This window comes from Saccopteryx leptura, chromosome 8 (genome assembly GCF_036850995.1).
Source record: "Saccopteryx leptura isolate mSacLep1 chromosome 8, mSacLep1_pri_phased_curated, whole genome shotgun sequence".
Taxonomy (NCBI): Eukaryota; Metazoa; Chordata; class Mammalia; order Chiroptera; family Emballonuridae; genus Saccopteryx; species Saccopteryx leptura.
In genome coordinates, this window is record NC_089510.1 from 9861298 (window position 1) to 9880546 (window position 19249).

Sequence of the window (19249 nt, forward strand, 5' to 3'; positions counted from 1 at the left end):
GGCTCACAAAAATGAGGGGACCAGGGAACGTGCAGACACTCCAGGACTCTCAGCCTTTTGTACAGTGCGTTTTCACCAATGAAATCAAAGTTGGTTTTGCATCTCATTTCGAACGACTTTCTTTGACTTATTGTTTGCTTTTCTGATGTTCTTGTTTAATAATAATAATAATAAATGCTTTTTTTATTGCTTCATCTTCATTTTAAAATATCTCCTAATTTTTGTGAGCAGCATGGTCTCTCCATCTTAATATAATGTCTTACAAAGTAACAGTAAACGATATTTAAAAGCATTACTAAGAAAACTTATGTGCGTAGCATATACATAGCACTTTGAGACGTCTCCAGCTATATGGGACTTTTAGATCATTAAGGAAGAAGTACACTGAAGTACTGATTCTATACCAAGGGAAATTATCTGAGAAAGCTGGTATGTCCTGCCTCCCACCTGTTCACAGGGAATAGAACGCTGGAGTCATAAGACCCATCTCAGCTGTGTGCCTTTGGAAAACCATTTAACTTCATTAAAGATAAATTTCTTCTGCAGTAAGAGAGTTACCAATGCCTCCAAAGAGTGGTTTAGATTTAGTTACAATTTAAATAATTTTTTTTTTTTAAATCGGCATTGTTGTGTGATATAATCAAATTTACTCATTTGATTCTTTGGTAAATCAAATTGTTTCAAACTAAAAAAGAATTTCAGTGGCTAGTAAATCAAAAGGTGCATTCCATCGCACATCTTGGGGATCTTGCCAATTAAAAAAACAAAACAAAAACATTACATATACCATCACACTATAGCTCAGAGACTGGCAAACTAGGGACCATAAGCCAAATCCAGCTGGAAGCCTGTTTTGGTAATTCAAGATTTATTGGAACTCTTTAAATTCTGTATGATTCGTGCTGCCTTCGCATTATAGCACCCAAGTGAAGAAACTGTGACAGACACCACATAGTCAACAAAGCCTAAAATAGTTACCACGGGCCCTTTACAGAAAAGGTTTGCTGACTCCATGTACTAATGACTACAAATTTAATTGGACAGTGTCTGAAAAAGGGATTGGGGGAAAAATATCAAAGACATATTAAAATATACACCTACATGAATGCTCCATAAAGCCAATTCAAATCCTAAAATCTTAGCTTCCGATGCCATCGGAACTAGAATATGAAAATGTCGGTTACATAAAATATAAACACAATACTGAAATATAGTAATCGTTTATTTAGATTAACAAAGTATATCTCTGTGTCTCTTGAAATTAAAGCCAATTATTATTTCTAGTGCAAGCAGTACTTATATCTACTTTATACAAAGGATGTTGTTACCTGCTAATGGCTTGCTCCTCATCAGTTATTCCAGTCTCCCTGAATGCCCTGTTTGATTCCGCCAAACTCAAGGCAATTGCTCTCTGAAGATCATCTTTATCATCTCCAGTGAGATCAATCACATCTGAAAAGCAAAACTAGCTTACTCAAAATTAAAAGTCAAACAAAAGGAAAGGTCATTCTTATCACGGAGTCTTATAACCAGTATACCCTTTCAAACCAAAGTCGGCACCGACTTAATTCTGTCAGAGAGCCTCCCTGAAGAGAATGAAAACCAATTCTAAATGGATATACTTCAGAACTTAATGTTCTTCTCTCAAATATACCCAACGCAGGAAAAGCGTAGTTTTCACTGCAGAAGAATCTCAATATTTACTACAAAGTCTCTGATTTAAAAGCTAGTGGTTTCTTTACCGACAAGAATCAAAATCAACTATCAAGCTTTACATTTATGCTTTCCTAAGTTAACCCACCACACACACACTATAGAGTTCATCCATACAACCCCCTAGATATTACCTATCATAGTATAATAATTAACAACTAAGTTCTCAAAAATTATGTTTCAGAAACTGTCTGTATGTATGTTCGTATATGTATGTGAGTGTGTGCGTGTGTGTTTATATATACATTTTTCAAAGTCTGGAAGTATGCACCAAACTGTTAACAGTGATTAATTTTGAGGAGGAGGGCAAAGGGAGGAGGAAGCATAGCATCTTTTACTTTTTAAATTAAGCACTTCTGTACCTTAAAGTATTTAATAAACATGCAGTCCTTTAAATTTAACAAAAAATTTCATTTCTCTCTCTCTCTCTCTTTTTAGGTGAGAGAAGCCAAGATAGTGAGACAGATTCCTGTATGTGCCCCAACTGGGATTCACCTGGCAACTGCCATCTGGGATCAATGCTCAGTATCAAGCTATTTTTAGTGCCTGAGGCTGATGCGGTTGGCCAGAGCTATCCTCAGCGCCTGGGGCTGACGTTCAAATCAACTGAGCCACTGACTGCGAAAGGGGAAGAGAGAGAGAAGGAGAAGAGGGGAGGGGGAAGAAGCAGATGGTTGCTTCTCATGTGTGCTCTGATTGAGAACTGAACCTGTAATGTCCATATGCTGCACCAATGCTTTATCCACTGAGCCACCGGGCTGGGCCCAAAAATTTCACTTCACAAAAAGAAATATTCTTTTGTAACAACAAAAAAAAGTCTTGACGTGGTAAGTATTTTTATCCAAAAAATAAAGGCTATAATCTTTACCCTTTTTAGAAAAAAAACTGTTTAATCCAATTTGCCAATGTAAACTGGTCAATTTCCTTAATCCAAACGATGCCAATTAATACTCCCATCATCATGAGAAAGTATAGCTGTTATCACCTCATCTTTGTGTGATTGGGATTATGCTTACTGATATTTTAGACAAGTTTTGTATTCTGTTTATTTGTATATGAGACATGTTAAAAAATTAATTTTTTCTCTGTGATCCTGGAATTTTACAAGAGAGAAACAAACAAAAAGGGACAGGGCATTGGCATCGAGGTACCCGTATTGCACGTCCGAAAGGGTTTTTATAGATACTGAAAAAGAGTATCTTCCCATATTAGTGAGAAAAAAAATAATGTATACTGACAGTTTTGAAAATCTACTTCTATTGCTACCCATGTTTTTTTTTAAATTGTTCTTGGTATAATCTCACAAAAATGTAATGAGTAGGATAAAAATATTCCATCACGTAAAATGTGGAACAGTTATACAGCAAGGTAGCGGAAATGGTGGCGTGTGCCCACATGCACCAGCAGGCCCGGGTCTCCTACGGGGGGCCTCACCCAGTCTGAGTCCGCTGGAGCCCGAGACCACAGCTGGGCCTGGCTGTCACCGGGTGTAGCCTTCCCGTCCAGTTTAGATACCGGTGCAGACAAAGGCAGGACTAGAAAGGCGTGAACCGGCCTGTAAACACGAGTCACTAAGGAACGGCTGTGACTCTGGGTGAGTAGAGAGAGAACAGCGGAAGGAAAGGAAACCAGGAGGAAAGCACAGAGAAGCGGCGAGGCCAAGCAGGTCGCGGGGCTCAGACCAACGAGCCCTCAGGGTCCTTTCTTCCAGCCCCTGAGTGTGCTTGCTCTCTTCGGCGGCAGAAGCTGGAAGGACCACAGCCATCAAACCTCTCCTCCCAGTTCACCTGCGGTTCGCGTTCTGGGTCCAGTATTTAGGTTCTACCCGCTGGAGGCACTAACGTGAGATTCGGAAGGCAGAGATGGGCGGGGGGAGCCACAGTCCTGCTGCTTGTGGCCGGTTCCTCCGGCAGCAGTGACAGATGGGGGTGGTTTCCCAGTGGCATTCCAGCGTCCAGTTGTCCCGTTTCCAGTTTACGGGATGTCACGAGACAGAGAAGTGGCAGCGAGACTCTGCATGCCAATGTCCAGACCTAGCTTGGTGGCGCTCACCTACCGCTGGCTGCCCGTTCCCGGGGCCGTTCCCGGGGCTGCGGCCACAGAGGCATGACCATGTCGAGCTCGGCCACCCGGAGGCAGCGTCCCGATTCAGCACCGTCCTGACGGTGGCCAAGGGAGCAGCCTGGCCGGCGGACCGGACTCCGGCCAGACCCTGCGAGTCCTTTCAGGAACCCCGCCTGCTGGCCTCCCCAAGGTTTCTGAAGGACCGAAACCCCTGTTTTAAAATTCCTTTGACACGATCACGAGTGTTTACTATTTCACGACTGACGAGAAAACCGAACGGGCTAGAGCAGAAAGCTCCATTAGCAATAGCAGCAACGTACACTGAGAGCTTTTCACGACTGATCGATGGTCACTCACGCAACAAAAGAAGCAAACGGCAACAAGGCAAGCTGCTTTGAACCCTGTTCCATAAATGAGATCTCTGCGGTTGTGCAAAGGAAGGTTCACCCGGGAAGAATGAAGAACGCCGACAGGCTTCAATTTTAGTGTCGAACTACTAGTGAGTCACGTGGTCTCTCCTACATACTAGCAGCTCTCCAAGTGCGGGCTGAGGGTCCTCGGGGATCCCCACAACCCTGTGAGAAAAGGGGGTTCCCTACGTAAAAACAACAGTCTCATCACAACACCGCCGTGCTGTCTGCCTGCTTTACTGTGGCCACATCTGCACGGAGGATGCAAGAGTAACAGCGCCTAAGACATCGTCGCACAGACCCAGCAGCGGAATCGAGTCGTGTGTGTGACTCACCGTATTACTCACAACTACACCCTCACTGCTCAAAAAGGGGCAAAACTTCATCAACTCTGAAACACTGTCACACACGAGCTTTACTCTGTGACAGAAGAGGAAAGGCTTCCGCCGCGTGTCCCAAACACGCTGCATCGGAAAAGCCAACGCCAGCGCGGCATCCGCGCGGCCGGCTGGGCCGGCGGGTTTACCAGGAACGCTATTTTACTTGAAAGCCCGCCGGCAAACTGCCAACTACAAGCGTTCACACGTCAGTATGTGGCAGACATTCTCTCAAAAGTAAACACGGTGAGCCCGTCACCTGGCGGAGAACAAATAAAGAGGATCGGCTGCCAAGGATGGAATTTCCAAGCAAAAACTGGAACTTTGTTCAACTTGTTTCCACCATGAGGAACTTACTGCCTTCCCAGTTCTTAAAAGCTTTTCCGATGAAATCAAGTGACATGAACAATTTCACTTTGTTTTATAATGTAGAGATTCTTCTGATATCTGAAAGGAACTATATATTTTCCAGATCACCAATGCATGGTGTTAGAATAAAATCCCACAGAGGGTCAACAATCCATTCAAATAGCGAGGTCAGTGATAAAGAGGCTAGGAGCAACTTCTGTTCTAATATCTGGTCTCTGACCCTGGTACTGACACAGAGCTCCTAAATCCCTTGGAATTTCCGGGGGGGGGGCACCTTTTGTTCTAGTGAGGTGGCTCCAAGGATGGGCTCATAGACAGCTTCGGGATGGGCACTGGTCACTAGCCCACGCCCTACTGAGAAGCTGGGAACTAGGAGCCCCACCTCCCACCCTCTGGGAAAGAGAGAAGGCCTGAAGATTAAGTTAATCAATCCTGCCTTTGTGACGAAGCCTCCAAAAACACCCTACGGTACAGGGTGTGGAGAGCTCCTGGGTGGGTGTGGAACACCAGCCCCACGCTGGGAGGGCGGTGCACCCCAGCTCCACAAGCCAGACGCTGCTGTGCTCGGGGCCCCTCCAGACCTTGACCCGGGTACCATCTCTGCACCTGGCTGTTCATCCGTACCCTTCACCATATCCTATGGTATATGATGAACCAGTGAACACAAGTGTCTTCCCGAGTTCTGTGGGCCGTTAGAGCAAACTCTCAAACGTGGGTAGGGAACTGTGAGAACCCCCAGTGTGTAGCCACATCAGACAGAAGTGTGGGTAAGCTGGGGACTCACAACCTTGCGATGGCGTCTAAAGTGGTGGCGGTCTTGTAACACTGGGCTCTGAGCCTGGGGCATCTGATCCTAACTTCACGTTGCTTCAGAATTGAATTGAACTGAATTATATATAACTCATACATCTGGTGTCAGAAGGACTGAGTCCGAGCAGAGAGAGAAATAAGCAGTAGCAATTGTTAATGCAAGAAAGTCTGGCTGACCAGAAACTATTGGTCTTCAACTAAAGAGCTGGGATTTCCTTCTCTTTAGCAATGATGACGGTTTATTTATTCTCGTAGTTTCAAAATGACTCCAATAATTTTCTTCACTGTGTTCCCATTACTTTCTAAAGCTTCTTCTTTCTATAGGATACTTTAATACAATACCACAATCCTGAAAGATGACTATTATTAAAGCTACTCATATGCCAAATGTATAGAAGATCAGATATTAAGAAAAAATGTTCCCTCAACAGAATGGTTAAACCGAAATTTCTTTTTCTGGGTTTAGTGGGACAGTTTCCATAAAAGATGTAATGAACTATCAATTTCACAATGAAAACTAGCCCTCTGTGGTTTTCTGATATGCTCACACTCAAAGAGAACAGACACTAAGCTTGGCTATAAACTATTTCTAATTGGCAAAAGTCAATTATAAAAATTTAGCCTTTGTAACAGTTTCATCCAAATATCAAAGTATTATGGATATTTTTATATATGTGTCAGGGAGCTCTTGGTAAACACTAAACTTTGTTTTGACTAACGCTGTAGTATTAGTGTGAACCAAATTCAGGTGTTAGTTGAATAACACTGTAGAAATCACATTACAAAAGCCTATAAATTGTAACCTCCAACATTTTCATGATTGACCAAACTGAAACATTTTTCCATAAAGTCAGAAATAGATATACAAAAACGTAACATTCACCTTAATGGATCTTTCACTTTCAAAGAATTATGCTTTGAGTAAAACTTTACTAAACACTTCTCTGCCAACTCCAAAACGTAGGCAGTCGTCAACTTACCAATAAATTAGATATCAAATGTGTGCAATTGTTAAACTCATTATTCATCTCCTCATGAAAATAGTAAGTATATTCAATGACAATGAGTTCACAAAAGCCAATTTAGCCCATAATCAAATTGAACTACAATGTTTATAAAGATTTCGATTTTAGAAGGAAAAAGAAAAAGGTTTACCATTTTTTCTCCTTATTTACATAGGGTTAAACCTGGGGAAAATATTTTTTTTGTTTTTTAATAGCCAAATTTTTACTGACCAACAAAAATTTCTAGATGGGGAGTGGTATCAGTAGACAGAACTTTGCTTTGGGAGTTAGGAGTTAAAGAGTTTGAGAAGAGCTGTCATAATATGTACCAGGGCAGGAGCAACTGAAGGGAAAAAAATATGCATGCAAAAGTGGATAGAATTGCAAACTATGGTCATCTGGGGAAATTAGGAAGAACTGTAAAAAAGAAAAAGAGAAACAGTGGGCCACCAGAAGAACGGAGCGCCTTTGAGAGAGACAGGCAGACAGGAACACAGGGCTGGTGAGCAGGAGGCCTCCCGCACTCTGCTCCAACCACCACCAACCACCGCCGGCTCTGTCCTCACCGCTGGCCCTGAGCCACGCCCCCTGGCACCTCCGAGTCCTCCCTGAGAGGTGCTCCCCTCAGACATCCGCCAGGGTCGCCCCCCGACCTCACTCAGGTATCTGGGTGAAATGTCAACCAAGAGGCACTCCCTGCCCAGCCCTGTATCTAGACCACCAGGTCATCCCACGCCTGACGTACAACCACACAGCAGTCACCCTGTCCCTTCACCCTGTTCTCGTGTCCCCCTGGACTTACCACCACCTGATGTGACTTACTGGCGGCAGCCTGTCTCCCCATGTAAACTGGGACTCTGTTCTTTTAATGGCCTAAAAAAGTAAACTGCCTGATACATAGTAGGCAATCAACAAATATTGGTTAAGCAAATAAAAACGCACAATTAGACTGTGGAACAGAGATACAAATAGTAAGGCACCTTCAGCGTAGAACTAATTACAAGACTTGAGAACATATGCTTTATCCATCTAAAATCTGTCTGGTAAATGAAAGGACAAATAGAAAAATAAGGCATCATGTTGAAAGAAGACTGAAGAGGAGGAGGAGAGCAATGGAAACAATGTTCCCACCCCATTCTCCTCTGCCCTCAGTCAGCTCTCTGAAGACATTCCTACTTTCTGGTCTGCCCACTGCTGAGCTAACGCAGACCTCTGGAACAGTGATGTCCGATAAAACTCTCTGTGGTAATGAAAATGTACTATCATCTGTCTAATACAGTAGCCACTCGTCACATACAACCACTGCTGAGTATTTAAAATGTGTCTAGTGCAACAAAATTGAATTTTAATATCAATTAATTTTCATTTGTGTTTATATTTAATTGCCTTATGTGAGTATTGGTAACTATACCGAACAGTTCAGCTGCTAAATGGTCTGTTCCATTTTTAATAATAGCTGCTAAAATGATAATGGCAGCATTGTTAAGGAAAATAAACAGAAAATGAGCCGTTCCTGAGTTCAGTCATTAATTTTATTATGGTTTCCGACTTGGAATGTGAAAAGAAAAATTCAAGTTAACATTCTGTATTAGTTAAAAAAAAAAATGTGTAAAGCCCATGACTATTATTTTACCCTAAAATTAAAGAAAATTCATAAAGTTATACAAGTCATTTTATAGAGCCCGTTGAATAGAATGCAAACCTAATTACATCCAATCAATCACAAGGAACTTCATTTCACTGTAGCACCTCGTTTCTAAGGTTAATCTGTATTTTTGGCGAACCTTCAAATTAGTTTTATGAATCTGATGAATCTTGACAGAAAAAGGGATCTAAGTTTAACTGCCTTTTTTGGTTAGCTCTAGTTACTTATTTAACAAATTGGGGGAATGGGGAACATATCACTGTTTAATAAAATAACACTGCATCTACATGATTGACCCTCAGCAGGGATGACAGGACTAGACTATCAATCAGTTTCAGGCTGGCCCAGCAACCTGAGCAAGCCTGGAGCTCTAGGACAGAACCACAGCAAGGTGTGAAGCAGGGGTCCCCAAACATTTACACAGGGGGCCAGTTCACTGTCTCTCAAGACTGTTGGAGGGCCGGACTATAAAAAAAAACTATGAACAAATCCCTATGCACACTGCACATATCTTATTTTAAAGGAGAAAAACAAAACCGAACAAATACAATATTTAAAATAAAGAACAAGTACATTTCAATCAACAAACTGACCAGTATTTCAATGGGAACTATGCTCCTCTCACTGACCACCAATGAAAGAGGTGCCCCTTCTGGAAGTGCCGCGGGGCTGGATAGATGGCCTCAGGGGGCCGCATGCAGCCCACGGGCTGTAGTTTGGGGACCCCTGGCGTGAAGTGTCAACCACTGAACACTCATTCTAGCGTGAATGCCCGGTTCTCAAAGCCTTAGGCCAGCACGTGGCACCACGTTCTGCATTAAGATTACCTACCTAAATCCCTCTCATTTTTTGATCCATACTGTGACTGCTCAATTGTGGCAATCCCGTTCTGGGAGGAATACACTGTTTTTAAAAAGTTCAAAAGAACTGAATGGTCATGAAAGAAAGAATATGACTATTTGATTTCAAAGCGGGCAGCACTCTACGATCATACCTGCAACAGTTTGCCAGGACACAGAAACGCCACAGAACATCTCTAACCATAAGCACACCTACGATGTCTCAGTATCTTGCACTGTTTCCTAGTCCCCTTGGCATCAGTATATATGTATGTATTTATTTTTTGTGACAGAGACAGAGAGAGGGACAGGGACAGACAGACAGAAATGGAGAGAGATGAGACGTATCAATTCTTTATTTCAGCTCCTTAGTTGTTCACTGATTGCTTTCTCATATGTGCCTTGGCGGGCTGGGGGGGGGGGTATGCAGCAGAGCGAATGACCCCTTGCTCAAGCCAGCGACCTTTGGGCTCAAGCCAGAGACCATGGGGTCATGTCTATGATCCCACACTCAAGCTTGATGAGCTTGTGCTCAAGCTGGCGACCTCGGGGTTTTGAACCTGGGTCATTTGCATCCCAGTCCGATGCTCTACCCACTGCACCACCACCTGGTCAGGCTACAACAGTATTTTTTACTGCAAAATTCCAAAGTGATTTTATTTCTAATTAAAACTGGAGGTGGGAGGCACTCATCTTGAAAACCCACAATATCCAATCTAGACAGGTGAGCCAAGTAATGAAAAAAAAAGAATGTCTAAAATTTTTGCTACAAATGATTTGGACATTTTCCCAGAATTCAACAGGGTACTAATTATAGTACGGAATGTTACTGAAGCAATATAAAGATACCAAGTAGATATACTACTTCTTAATTTCTTGATATGCAGGTGACAAGCTTTCCGTGAAATGTTTCCTTTTTCTCTCAAAAACGAAAGGTTAAAATGCCCTGAAAAGGCCAATCACTGTCACACTAACTACTGAAAATGCAATCACTTCTTCACTATTAAATGAAGAAACCCAAGGATGTGTTCTTCAAATCAAATGGAATAATTTACTTTGCCTTTTCTTTTCTTTTTTTTACAGAGACAGAGAGAGAGTCAGAGAGAGGGATAGACAGGGACAGACAGACAGGAACGAGGAGATGAGAGGCATCAATCATTAGTTTTTCGTTGCGCATTGCAACACCTTAGTTGTTCATTGATTGCTTTCTCATATGAGCCTTGACCGCGGGCCTTCAGCAGACCAAGTAACCCCTTGCTCGAGCCAGCGAGCTTGGGTCCAAGCTGGTGAGCTTTTGCTCAAACCAGATGAGCCCTCACTCAAGGTGGCGACCTCGGGGTCTTGAACCTGGGTCTTCCGCATCCCAGTCCGAGGCTCTATCCACTACGCCACTGCCCGGTCAGGCTACTTTGCCTTTTGATGTACATGGGAACGCAGGAACGGAAATGCCTCCACGAGCCCCAAATGCAGGCGGTATGGATCTCCATTCAGAAGCTAAATCTTTCCAGTCACTAAAACAATGTATTTAATCCCTTGTAAAAGAGACCTACAGTTAGTTATATTTCAGCTTAGAGCAACAAAGAACTATGTATTTTGCATTACTGACATATTTCAAAATATACCTAGATGTTTTGCCCACATTGCTATAGATGACACTTAAAGTTAGCAGGGCTCTGCTTATACTTTAGCCCTGGCTGCAACAGACATATACTTAAAAAAAAAAAAGATAAAACATTAAGAAAAGAAAAACCCCTGCTGTATTTGAAAGAAATAAGTGAAATAAGCTGAACTATGGCCAACTTTCAAATAACAATGTATTTCCCATAAAATTAAGAAAATGCTGGAAAGGGTTTTTATATCTAGAACAAGCCTTGAAAACTTCCTAACGCTGATCTCTCTGCTACTAATCATTCCTTCAGCACTTCAGGCTATTTTTTCTACAATAGAGGCCTGCGTTTGAATACGTTTTAATTTGTAATTATTTCTTTCCTCCCCACATGTTTAGCACTCTTTCCTGGAATTAAAATTGCATAAAATATTTTAATTCTTCACAGCAATAATAGTATATGAATTTAAAGAATCTGCTGAATGGGCTCTGGCCGGTTGGCTCAGTGGTGGAGCGTCAGCCTGGCGTGCGGAAGTCCCAGGTTCGATTCCCGGCCAGGGCACACAGGAGAAGCGCCCATCTGCTTCTCCACCCCTCTCCCTCTCCTTCCTCTCTGTCTCTCTCTTCCCCTCCCGCAGCCAAGGCTCCATTGGAGCAAAGTTGGCCCAGGCGCTGGGGATGGCTTCGTGGCCTCTGCCTGAGGCGCTAGAATGGCTCTGGTTGCAACAGAGCAACGCCCCGGATGGGCAGAGCATTGCCCCCTTGTGTGCATGCCAGGTGGATCCCGGCCGGGCGCTTGCGGGAGTCTGTCTAACTGCCTCCCCGTTTCCAACTTCAGAAAAATGAAAAAAAAACAAAAACAAAAACAAAACCCCACAAGAATCTGCTGAATGTATGGCATATCTCCTTACTTTCCCAAATTTAAACCATGTACTACAGTGTGTCCGTAAACTCATGGTGCACTTTTGACTAGTCACAGGAAAGCAACAAAAGACGATAGAAATGTGAAATCTGCACCAAATAAAAGGAAAACCCTCCAGTTTCTGTAGGATGCTGTGGCAGCATGTGCGCATGTGCAGATGATGACGTAACACCGTGTATACAGTGGAGCAGCCCACGGCCATGCCAGTCAAGATGTGGACGGTACAGAGAAAAGTTCAGTGTGTTCTGTGGCTCGCTAAATTCGAATCCGTGACCAAAGTGCAACGTGAATATCAGCGCGTTTATAACGAAGCGCCACCACATAGGAATAACATTACTCGGTGGGATAAGCAGTTGAAGGAAACCGGCAGTTTGGTGGAGAAACCCCGTTCTGGTAGGCCATCGGTCAGTGACAAGTCTGTAGAGGCTATACGGGATAGCTACCTAAGGAGCCCTAAAAAATCTGTGCGTGAGCCCACATCGAACTGCACTGAATAGGTATGAAACTGGGAGAGTTTTCCTTTTATTTGGTGCAGATTTCACATTTCTATCGTCTTTTGTTGCTTTCCTGTGACCGGTCAAAAGTGCACCATGAGTTTACGGACACACTGTAGTACATGGTTTAAATTTGGGAAAGTAAGGAGATATGCCATACATTCAGCAGATTCTTGTGGGGTTTTGTTTTTGTTTTTTCATTTTTCTGAAGTTGGAAACGGGGAGGCAGCCAGACAGACTCCCGCATGCGCCCAACCAGGATCCACCTGGCATGCCCACAAGGGGGCGATGCTCTGCCCATCCGGGGCGTTGCTCTGTTGCAACCAGAGCCATTCTAGCACCTGAGGCAGAGGCCACGCAGCCATCCCCAGCGCCCGGGCCAACTTTGCTCCAATGGACACTATGAAATTTATGTATTAGCCTGACTAGGCGGTGGTGTAGTGGATAGAGCTTCAGACTGGGATGTGGAGGACCCAGGTTCGAAACCTTGAGATCACTAGCTTGAGTGTGGGCTTATCTGGCTTGAGCAAGGGGTCACTCAGTCTGCTGTAGCCCCCTGGTCAAGACACATATGAGAAAGCAATCAATGAACAACTAAGGTGTTGCAACGAAGAACTGATGCTTCTCATCTCTCTCCCTTCCTGCCTGTCTGTCCCTATCTGTCCCTCTCTCTGTCTCTGCCACAAAAAAAAAAAAAAAAAAATTTACATATTAAATCAAGACTATTTCCCAAAAGCAGCTCTACTTAAAACTACAGTATATAAAATATTTACAAATGTGTTAAATGGAAAAGAATTAGTTACCTTATCACTTACTTTTCCCAGTTGGATATTGTTAATAATACAATCACTATGTCCTATTTCAACAACATTTTTCCTCAGTCATCTCAAAGTAACGTTACAGACACTCTATCCAAATTACTGAATTATTAAATATGAACTAGCACTGGTTAGAAGGACAGCACATTTTATCAACAAAAAAACCCCCACAAGAGCAAGCAATTTGCTTAATGCAATGGTCAGTCAGTTGAGATGAAACCAGAAACTCCATCTCTACAACTCAGGTGGAATATAAAATTGCTTAGTGGATATTTCTCAAGGGTTACACAATATGCAAAAATATTTGAATTATGAGCAAATGGGACACATACCGTCTGAAGTCAGGCTGCCTTCTCCCTCAGAGCGCCTAGTCAGACCTTTCTGGCCCTAACATTTTCACTATTTCTTTGACAATTTCTTTTGACCAGGTCTTAACATCTGGCTTAAACTGTATTTCCTGACTTTTTCACAGAAAATAAGACTTTTTTGTTGTTGTTTACAATACTCTTATAATCCTAATTCCCCGGAATGCCTGAATACAGGCCATGTCATGTGACCAAGTCTACCCCCTATACTAGGAATTCACAGCCCTCGATCTAAAATCTTTTCATCCTTTTAAGGAACGCTGAACCATGCATGCTGAGTCAGCTTCCTGTTTCCTTCACTTCAAGCAGTTGCCTTCGATCAAAACCATTCTTTCTCCTTTTTCTACCTTATTGTCCTCCCGTCCGAGCCTCAGTCCCTTGAAAGGCATGTTCTTCTCACATACTAACTCCTTCTCTGTGCATACACTTCTCCTTTCCCACCTTTTAAAAATCGCTTCTCTCTTCTCTCTTTCTTGCACAAGCCTGTCCCCTTCCATTGGTTTTGGAACAGCTGTACACAGAAAAGTGCTGACCACTTTGTGAGAAACCACGACATTCTAGTATGACGGTGGGAACACCAGCGGTCTCTTGTCCTCTTAAGTCTCCAGTTTGCTAAGCAAGAAAGGCACACGTTGTTGAAAATAACACAGTACTCTTGAACACAAAGGTATGCTCCGGGCGCTCGAGAAGCCCTTGGTCCAACCGAGAGGCCAGGGGACCCACTCCAGAGCCAGCCGCTCCTGAGCCCAGTCTCACAGCGGAAGAAATCGGGCTTGGAGGGGAAGGCTAGCAGGGACTCCAGACAGGAGGAACAGCAAATGCGAAAACAAAAGAGACCCAACAGCACCGGGTGTAGGAGCACTTGAAGCCATTCCGGATTATCACAGTGCAGAGGGAGAGGAGGGAAACAGCAGAAAGCAAAGTCAGAGATTCAGTCAGAGGCCACACCGCAGGCCGGCTCGAATGTGGACATAAGCCAGGTCTATCTTAGGTGTGTGAAACTTCTCCCGTCCCTTACTATCTGTGTGAGACAGAAACATCCCCGCGTGGCCTAACCCAAAGTCATCTGTGAAGCAAAATATAAAGACGGCCCTAACAATGTGAAAGGAAAGTCTTTTATTAACAAACACGAAGCAGTGTTTCACACCAATCAATAATAGCGAGAAACACTTACGTGAATGGGCTCCTCCTGGTTACTTCCTGACTCTGAGGAAGTCTATAAACTACAAATGCCATTGAGTAATCAACCTTCTCAAACCCAGAATGCATAAAAGTAAATACTGTACCTACATTTTATACAGTGTAGTTTTTATACCAAAGTGATATATGGAGGTAACAGAACATATTTTTAAAAATTCATTGCTATGTAAGCATCTTCATACTATGAAGAAAAACCAGAATCTCATGTAAACTTTTCAATATGTATATGTATGTGTGTGTATGTGTGTGTCTCTGTGTGCATATGTGTGTTTATTTTGTTACATGGTGATAAATCGTTTCCCCAAATCTTTCATTTGGGAGAAGCAGTGGTTGAGGGAACAAAAATTTTATTAAATGGCAAACCCGTCGGTAATTAGAAATAATATTTTATCTTCAAAAATAATATTAAAGCCTCTAACAACCCTTCAAGCCCATAAAAGAAATAACTGTCCCCATTTAAAATTCTAGAAAACTTTGTTCCCTGAACGAGTAGCCCCTGTCCTGTAGCGGTTCCCAATTTCAGAACAACCGATACTGTCTGAGATGCTCTGTGAAAGGGCAACTCACTTAAATACCACCTTTCACCCCTAAACTGGAAAAAAATATATAATTCTGCTCATAAAACATATGCTCCTTTCAAATGTCAAGTGGTTCTTTTATCACCCTTTGCCTTTGCTTACCCAAAGAAATACGTTCCCAAGGAAATTTTCCTTACATTCTTATTAAAAAGATGAAGGAAGAGAAAGTAAACTTACTTGTGTCTGCCTGGCTTCCCACGCTGATGTATCTGTCGTTGCCAGGAAGGGCTGTCTGGTAGTAAGTGGTCTCTTCCTGCTGAGGGGTCTTAGCATTCTTCGCAGTAAGGAAAGCCACCGCCAATTCCAAGTTCCCATTACTGTCCTTCAAATACCAAGGACAAGACATCAGCCATTTTGAAATATTTCTATACCTCCTCATATGACTTATGTAATTTTCTCTGTAACAACTAATAGTTAACAGCCACAACCATTTTCAGCTTTGAAACTATTGTGATTCTAATCCTGTACTGCAAATTCACTGTCAACAAAGGGATACCAGCATCAAGAGTAATTCCTGTTTCTATTCGTTAAACCTACTAATATAATGTGAAAATTAATGCTATAACTAATTCCTTAGTTTTCCACTACTTTTGTATCTGCTTCACAAAAGGCAATCACAAACTCATACTTTTGAACCAATGAACTAACTAAAATAATGTTTTCTGGGGCCCGTCATGTAAAGGGGTAAAAAAAGAATATTTATAAACAATACTTCTGCAAACAAGGACAGACAGTAACAGATATTCCCTTTAATATAGACGCTGACTACATACCTACAGGCAAATGTAAGCAGATGTCAAAGGCACATAGAAAGACAACAGCACAATGTTCTGAAGCTTAATAGTATAAAGAGACACACAGACTCCTACACAGAAATACTCAATACTGACAAGACGACAACCCTTCCTGAATTATAAATAGTACTAGTGCTGTATGTGCTAATTATGATGATTATGATTATATTCATTTAAAAGATAAATTACTTTGAGAAACCAATGAAGAATTAGGGCTCAGAACCAAAAATTCCATGATTGATTTTGCCTCACGGAGCCAAGTTCCTAAGGATCGAAGCCGTGTGTAGGCCTACCGAGACAGATATGCCACAAGCTTAAAAGACAGCTTTAAAGTCCCGGGTTTGATTCCTGGCCAGGGCACACAGGAGAAGCGCCCATCTGCTTCTCCACCCCTCCCCCTCTCCTTCCTCTCTGTCTCTCTTTCCCCTCCCGCAGCCAAGGCTCCATTGGAGCAAAGTTGGCCCAGGGGCTGAGGACAGCTCCATGGCCTCCGCCTCAAGTGCTAGAATGGCTTTGGTTGCAGCAGAGCATCGCCCCCTGGTGGGCATGCCGGGTGGATCCCAGTCGGGCACATGCGGGAGTCTCTCTCTACCTCCCCACTTCTCACTTCAGGAAAATACAAAAACAACAAACCCGAAAAGCCAGCTCTAGCTCCTAAACATCTCTCACTCACTCATCTTTCCCAACGCGCCTGCACACACGATTTAACTTAGCGGGTGCCTCTCTGCAGAAATGGGGTGCTACCTAACATGCAGCCAACATAACATATCTGTGCTTTATCTGTGGCACATAGCTTGCTGTTGAGTCTTCTTAAGGTATACTAAGTTGAACGTTAGCCAATTTACATTTTTCCTTGGAAAGAAAAAAATGGAAGCTTTTGACCCCTATTTAAATTGTCTACATCTCCCTCCTCCTCCCACTCCACCCCATCCCACCTTCCATCCCATGTACACCCTAAATCATGGCGCTTGCGTAAAAGCAGCCATCGGCATTGGGAACCTCAGCCCACCACCCTGCACGAGAAGGGGTTCCTACAGAGGGTCCCCTGCCCCTCGCCGCAGTGCTGAGAGCTCACAGGCTCAGCATCGGAGCAGGTTATGTTAAGAAAGCTTCTGACTGCACAGAAGTCCTTTCTTACAGCTCTACCACCACCACAGGGTATAACTGGAAACCTCAACGCTCCAACACGGTGAGCAGTAGAAATGGGGTGGAACACACACTGTCAGTCGTACGACAGGGGGTCCTACCTTCAAGGCTTGCTGCAGGATCTGGGTGTCATTCACTCCGGTGATCTCTCTCAGCTGGTTTAGAAAGGTCTGCTGGTGCTGAGGGGAGGAAACAGCAAAGTCGTCACACTCTGAAATCTGAGAAGATAAATGATGCTGGGAGCTGGGGGCGGGGGGGGGGGGGGGGGGGGGACGGAAAAGGCAAAATGAACTGGACTTAAGAAGAACTCAAGCCAGACCGAACAAGCTTCATTGTTGCAGGAAGAATGAACCACACACTGCGGGAAGCCCGTGTGCCACTGTCACGTTTCCGCTGAGAGGGAACTTGGCCGTGGCTCCCCAGGAATAAGTCTTCCCGAACTGAGAGTTTCTGGCCTGTTCTGTGCCGCCTCCGTTACGTTTCCAGAATGAAAAGGCGTGTCCACGCGCTGGCTCAGCCCAAGATGAGTTAAGAAAAGCGGGTATCCATTAGGCAACCTCCAGGAGGGGACGGCATCGCTGACTGAAACCGGGCAGTTCTGGAAACTTCCCCGTGTACCTTGGGTCAGGCCATGCACCAGGCGGGTATTTCACTATGGGGATCCTAAGGTCTGTCTGAGGAAAGAAGAGTCTTCTCACTCTCCAATCTGCCATAAAAGATCCTAAGTAGAACTGACATTTTGCCCTCATTTGCTTGAGCCCTAAGGACTACCCTAACTGCGAGCCATGATCCTGCACACAACCGTTCCTCAAAAGGAGTTCCCGGGCTAGAACCATGAAACAAACCCAGATCCCTGGAAATGATACTATAAACCAGGGGTCGGGAACCTATGGCTTGCGAGCCAGGTGTGGCTCTTTTGATGGCTGCATCTGGCCTCACAGACAAATATTTAATAAAAAAAATAATAACGTTAAAAATATAAAACATTCTCATGTATTACAATCCATTCATTTCCTACCACTCATGTTCATGGTTGCGGGTGGCTGGAGCCAATCACAGCTGTCCTCCGGGACAGCACCAAATTTTTATTGGATAATGCGTAACGTACACGCGTCGTTGTATGGCTCTCACAGAATTACATTTTAAAATATGTGGCGTTCGTGGCTCTCTCAGCCAAAAAGGTTCCCGACCCCTGCAATAAACAAAATATCACTAGAATAAAAGGATCTGATGAAATCTTTCTTGAAAATGTTTTACTTGCGTCTCTGTAATAACTCGGTCTAGAATCATCAATGGATGCTAAAACTATTGGGTGAGAGTTTCATGAGAAACAGGCTAGTTACACGGCTTCAAGTTCTTTTCCTAGGAATTACAATAGGAGAAAAAAATAACTATAAAGAAGACAACAGACAGAAAGCACCTCAACCAAGTGATGGCAGTTAATATCACCAAGGGGGGGAAACGACAGTCTGTGCTCCTGTTGTGTAGTATACGGTACACCAAGACGACATATCCTCACCTGTGGGATTCCTGCCCCCAAAATGCACAAACTGGATCTAATCTTGAGGGAGCATCTGACAAACCCAGACTGAGGGATGTTTAAGAATCTGCAATACACCCTGATCCACAACTAAAAATGTCCTGCATAGAGTTCTCTCCTCCTTGACCAGCAATTTCAGATCCAAGATGGAACCGACCATTCCCATCTCTAGAGCTCCCTTTCTGAGCTCTGAGGTCTTCCTTGTATGAATGTCTTATCTACTGAAGTATGAGGTGGGTTCGACCTGTTCACACTGCCGGACCAAGAAGGGCAAGACACAATGTCCAAAGAGAGTCAGTGGCGGCCCTGGCCAGTTGGCTCAGTGGTAGAGCGTCGGCCTGGCGTGCAGGAGTCCTGGGTTCGATTCCCGGCCAGGGCACACAGGAGAAGCGCCCATCTGCTTCTCCACCCCTCCCCCTCTCTTCCCTTCCCGCAGCCAAGGATCCATTGGAGCAAGGTTGGCCCGGGCGCTGGGGATGGCTCTGTGGCCTCTGCCTCAGGCGCTAGAATGGCTCTGGTCGCGACAGAGCGACACCCCAGATGGGCAGAGCATTG

At 43.8% G+C, this 19249-nt stretch overlaps 1 protein-coding gene across 3 annotated transcripts in view; it reads right to left on the reverse strand.

Annotated features, from left to right (window-relative positions):
- The window catches only part of USP25 (ubiquitin specific peptidase 25), a 119773-nt gene that overhangs the window by 80602 nt on the left and 19922 nt on the right, over positions 1-19249 (reverse strand). For all 3 annotated transcript variants that reach the window (XM_066347318.1, XM_066347317.1, XM_066347319.1), the window contains exons 2-4: positions 17256-17333; positions 15392-15536; positions 1329-1452 (exon numbers count right to left, since the gene is read on the reverse strand). In XM_066347318.1, the coding sequence (XP_066203415.1) occupies positions 1329-1452; positions 15392-15536; positions 17256-17333 (347 nt within the window). The remainder of the gene's footprint in view (positions 1-1328; positions 1453-15391; positions 15537-17255; positions 17334-19249) is intronic.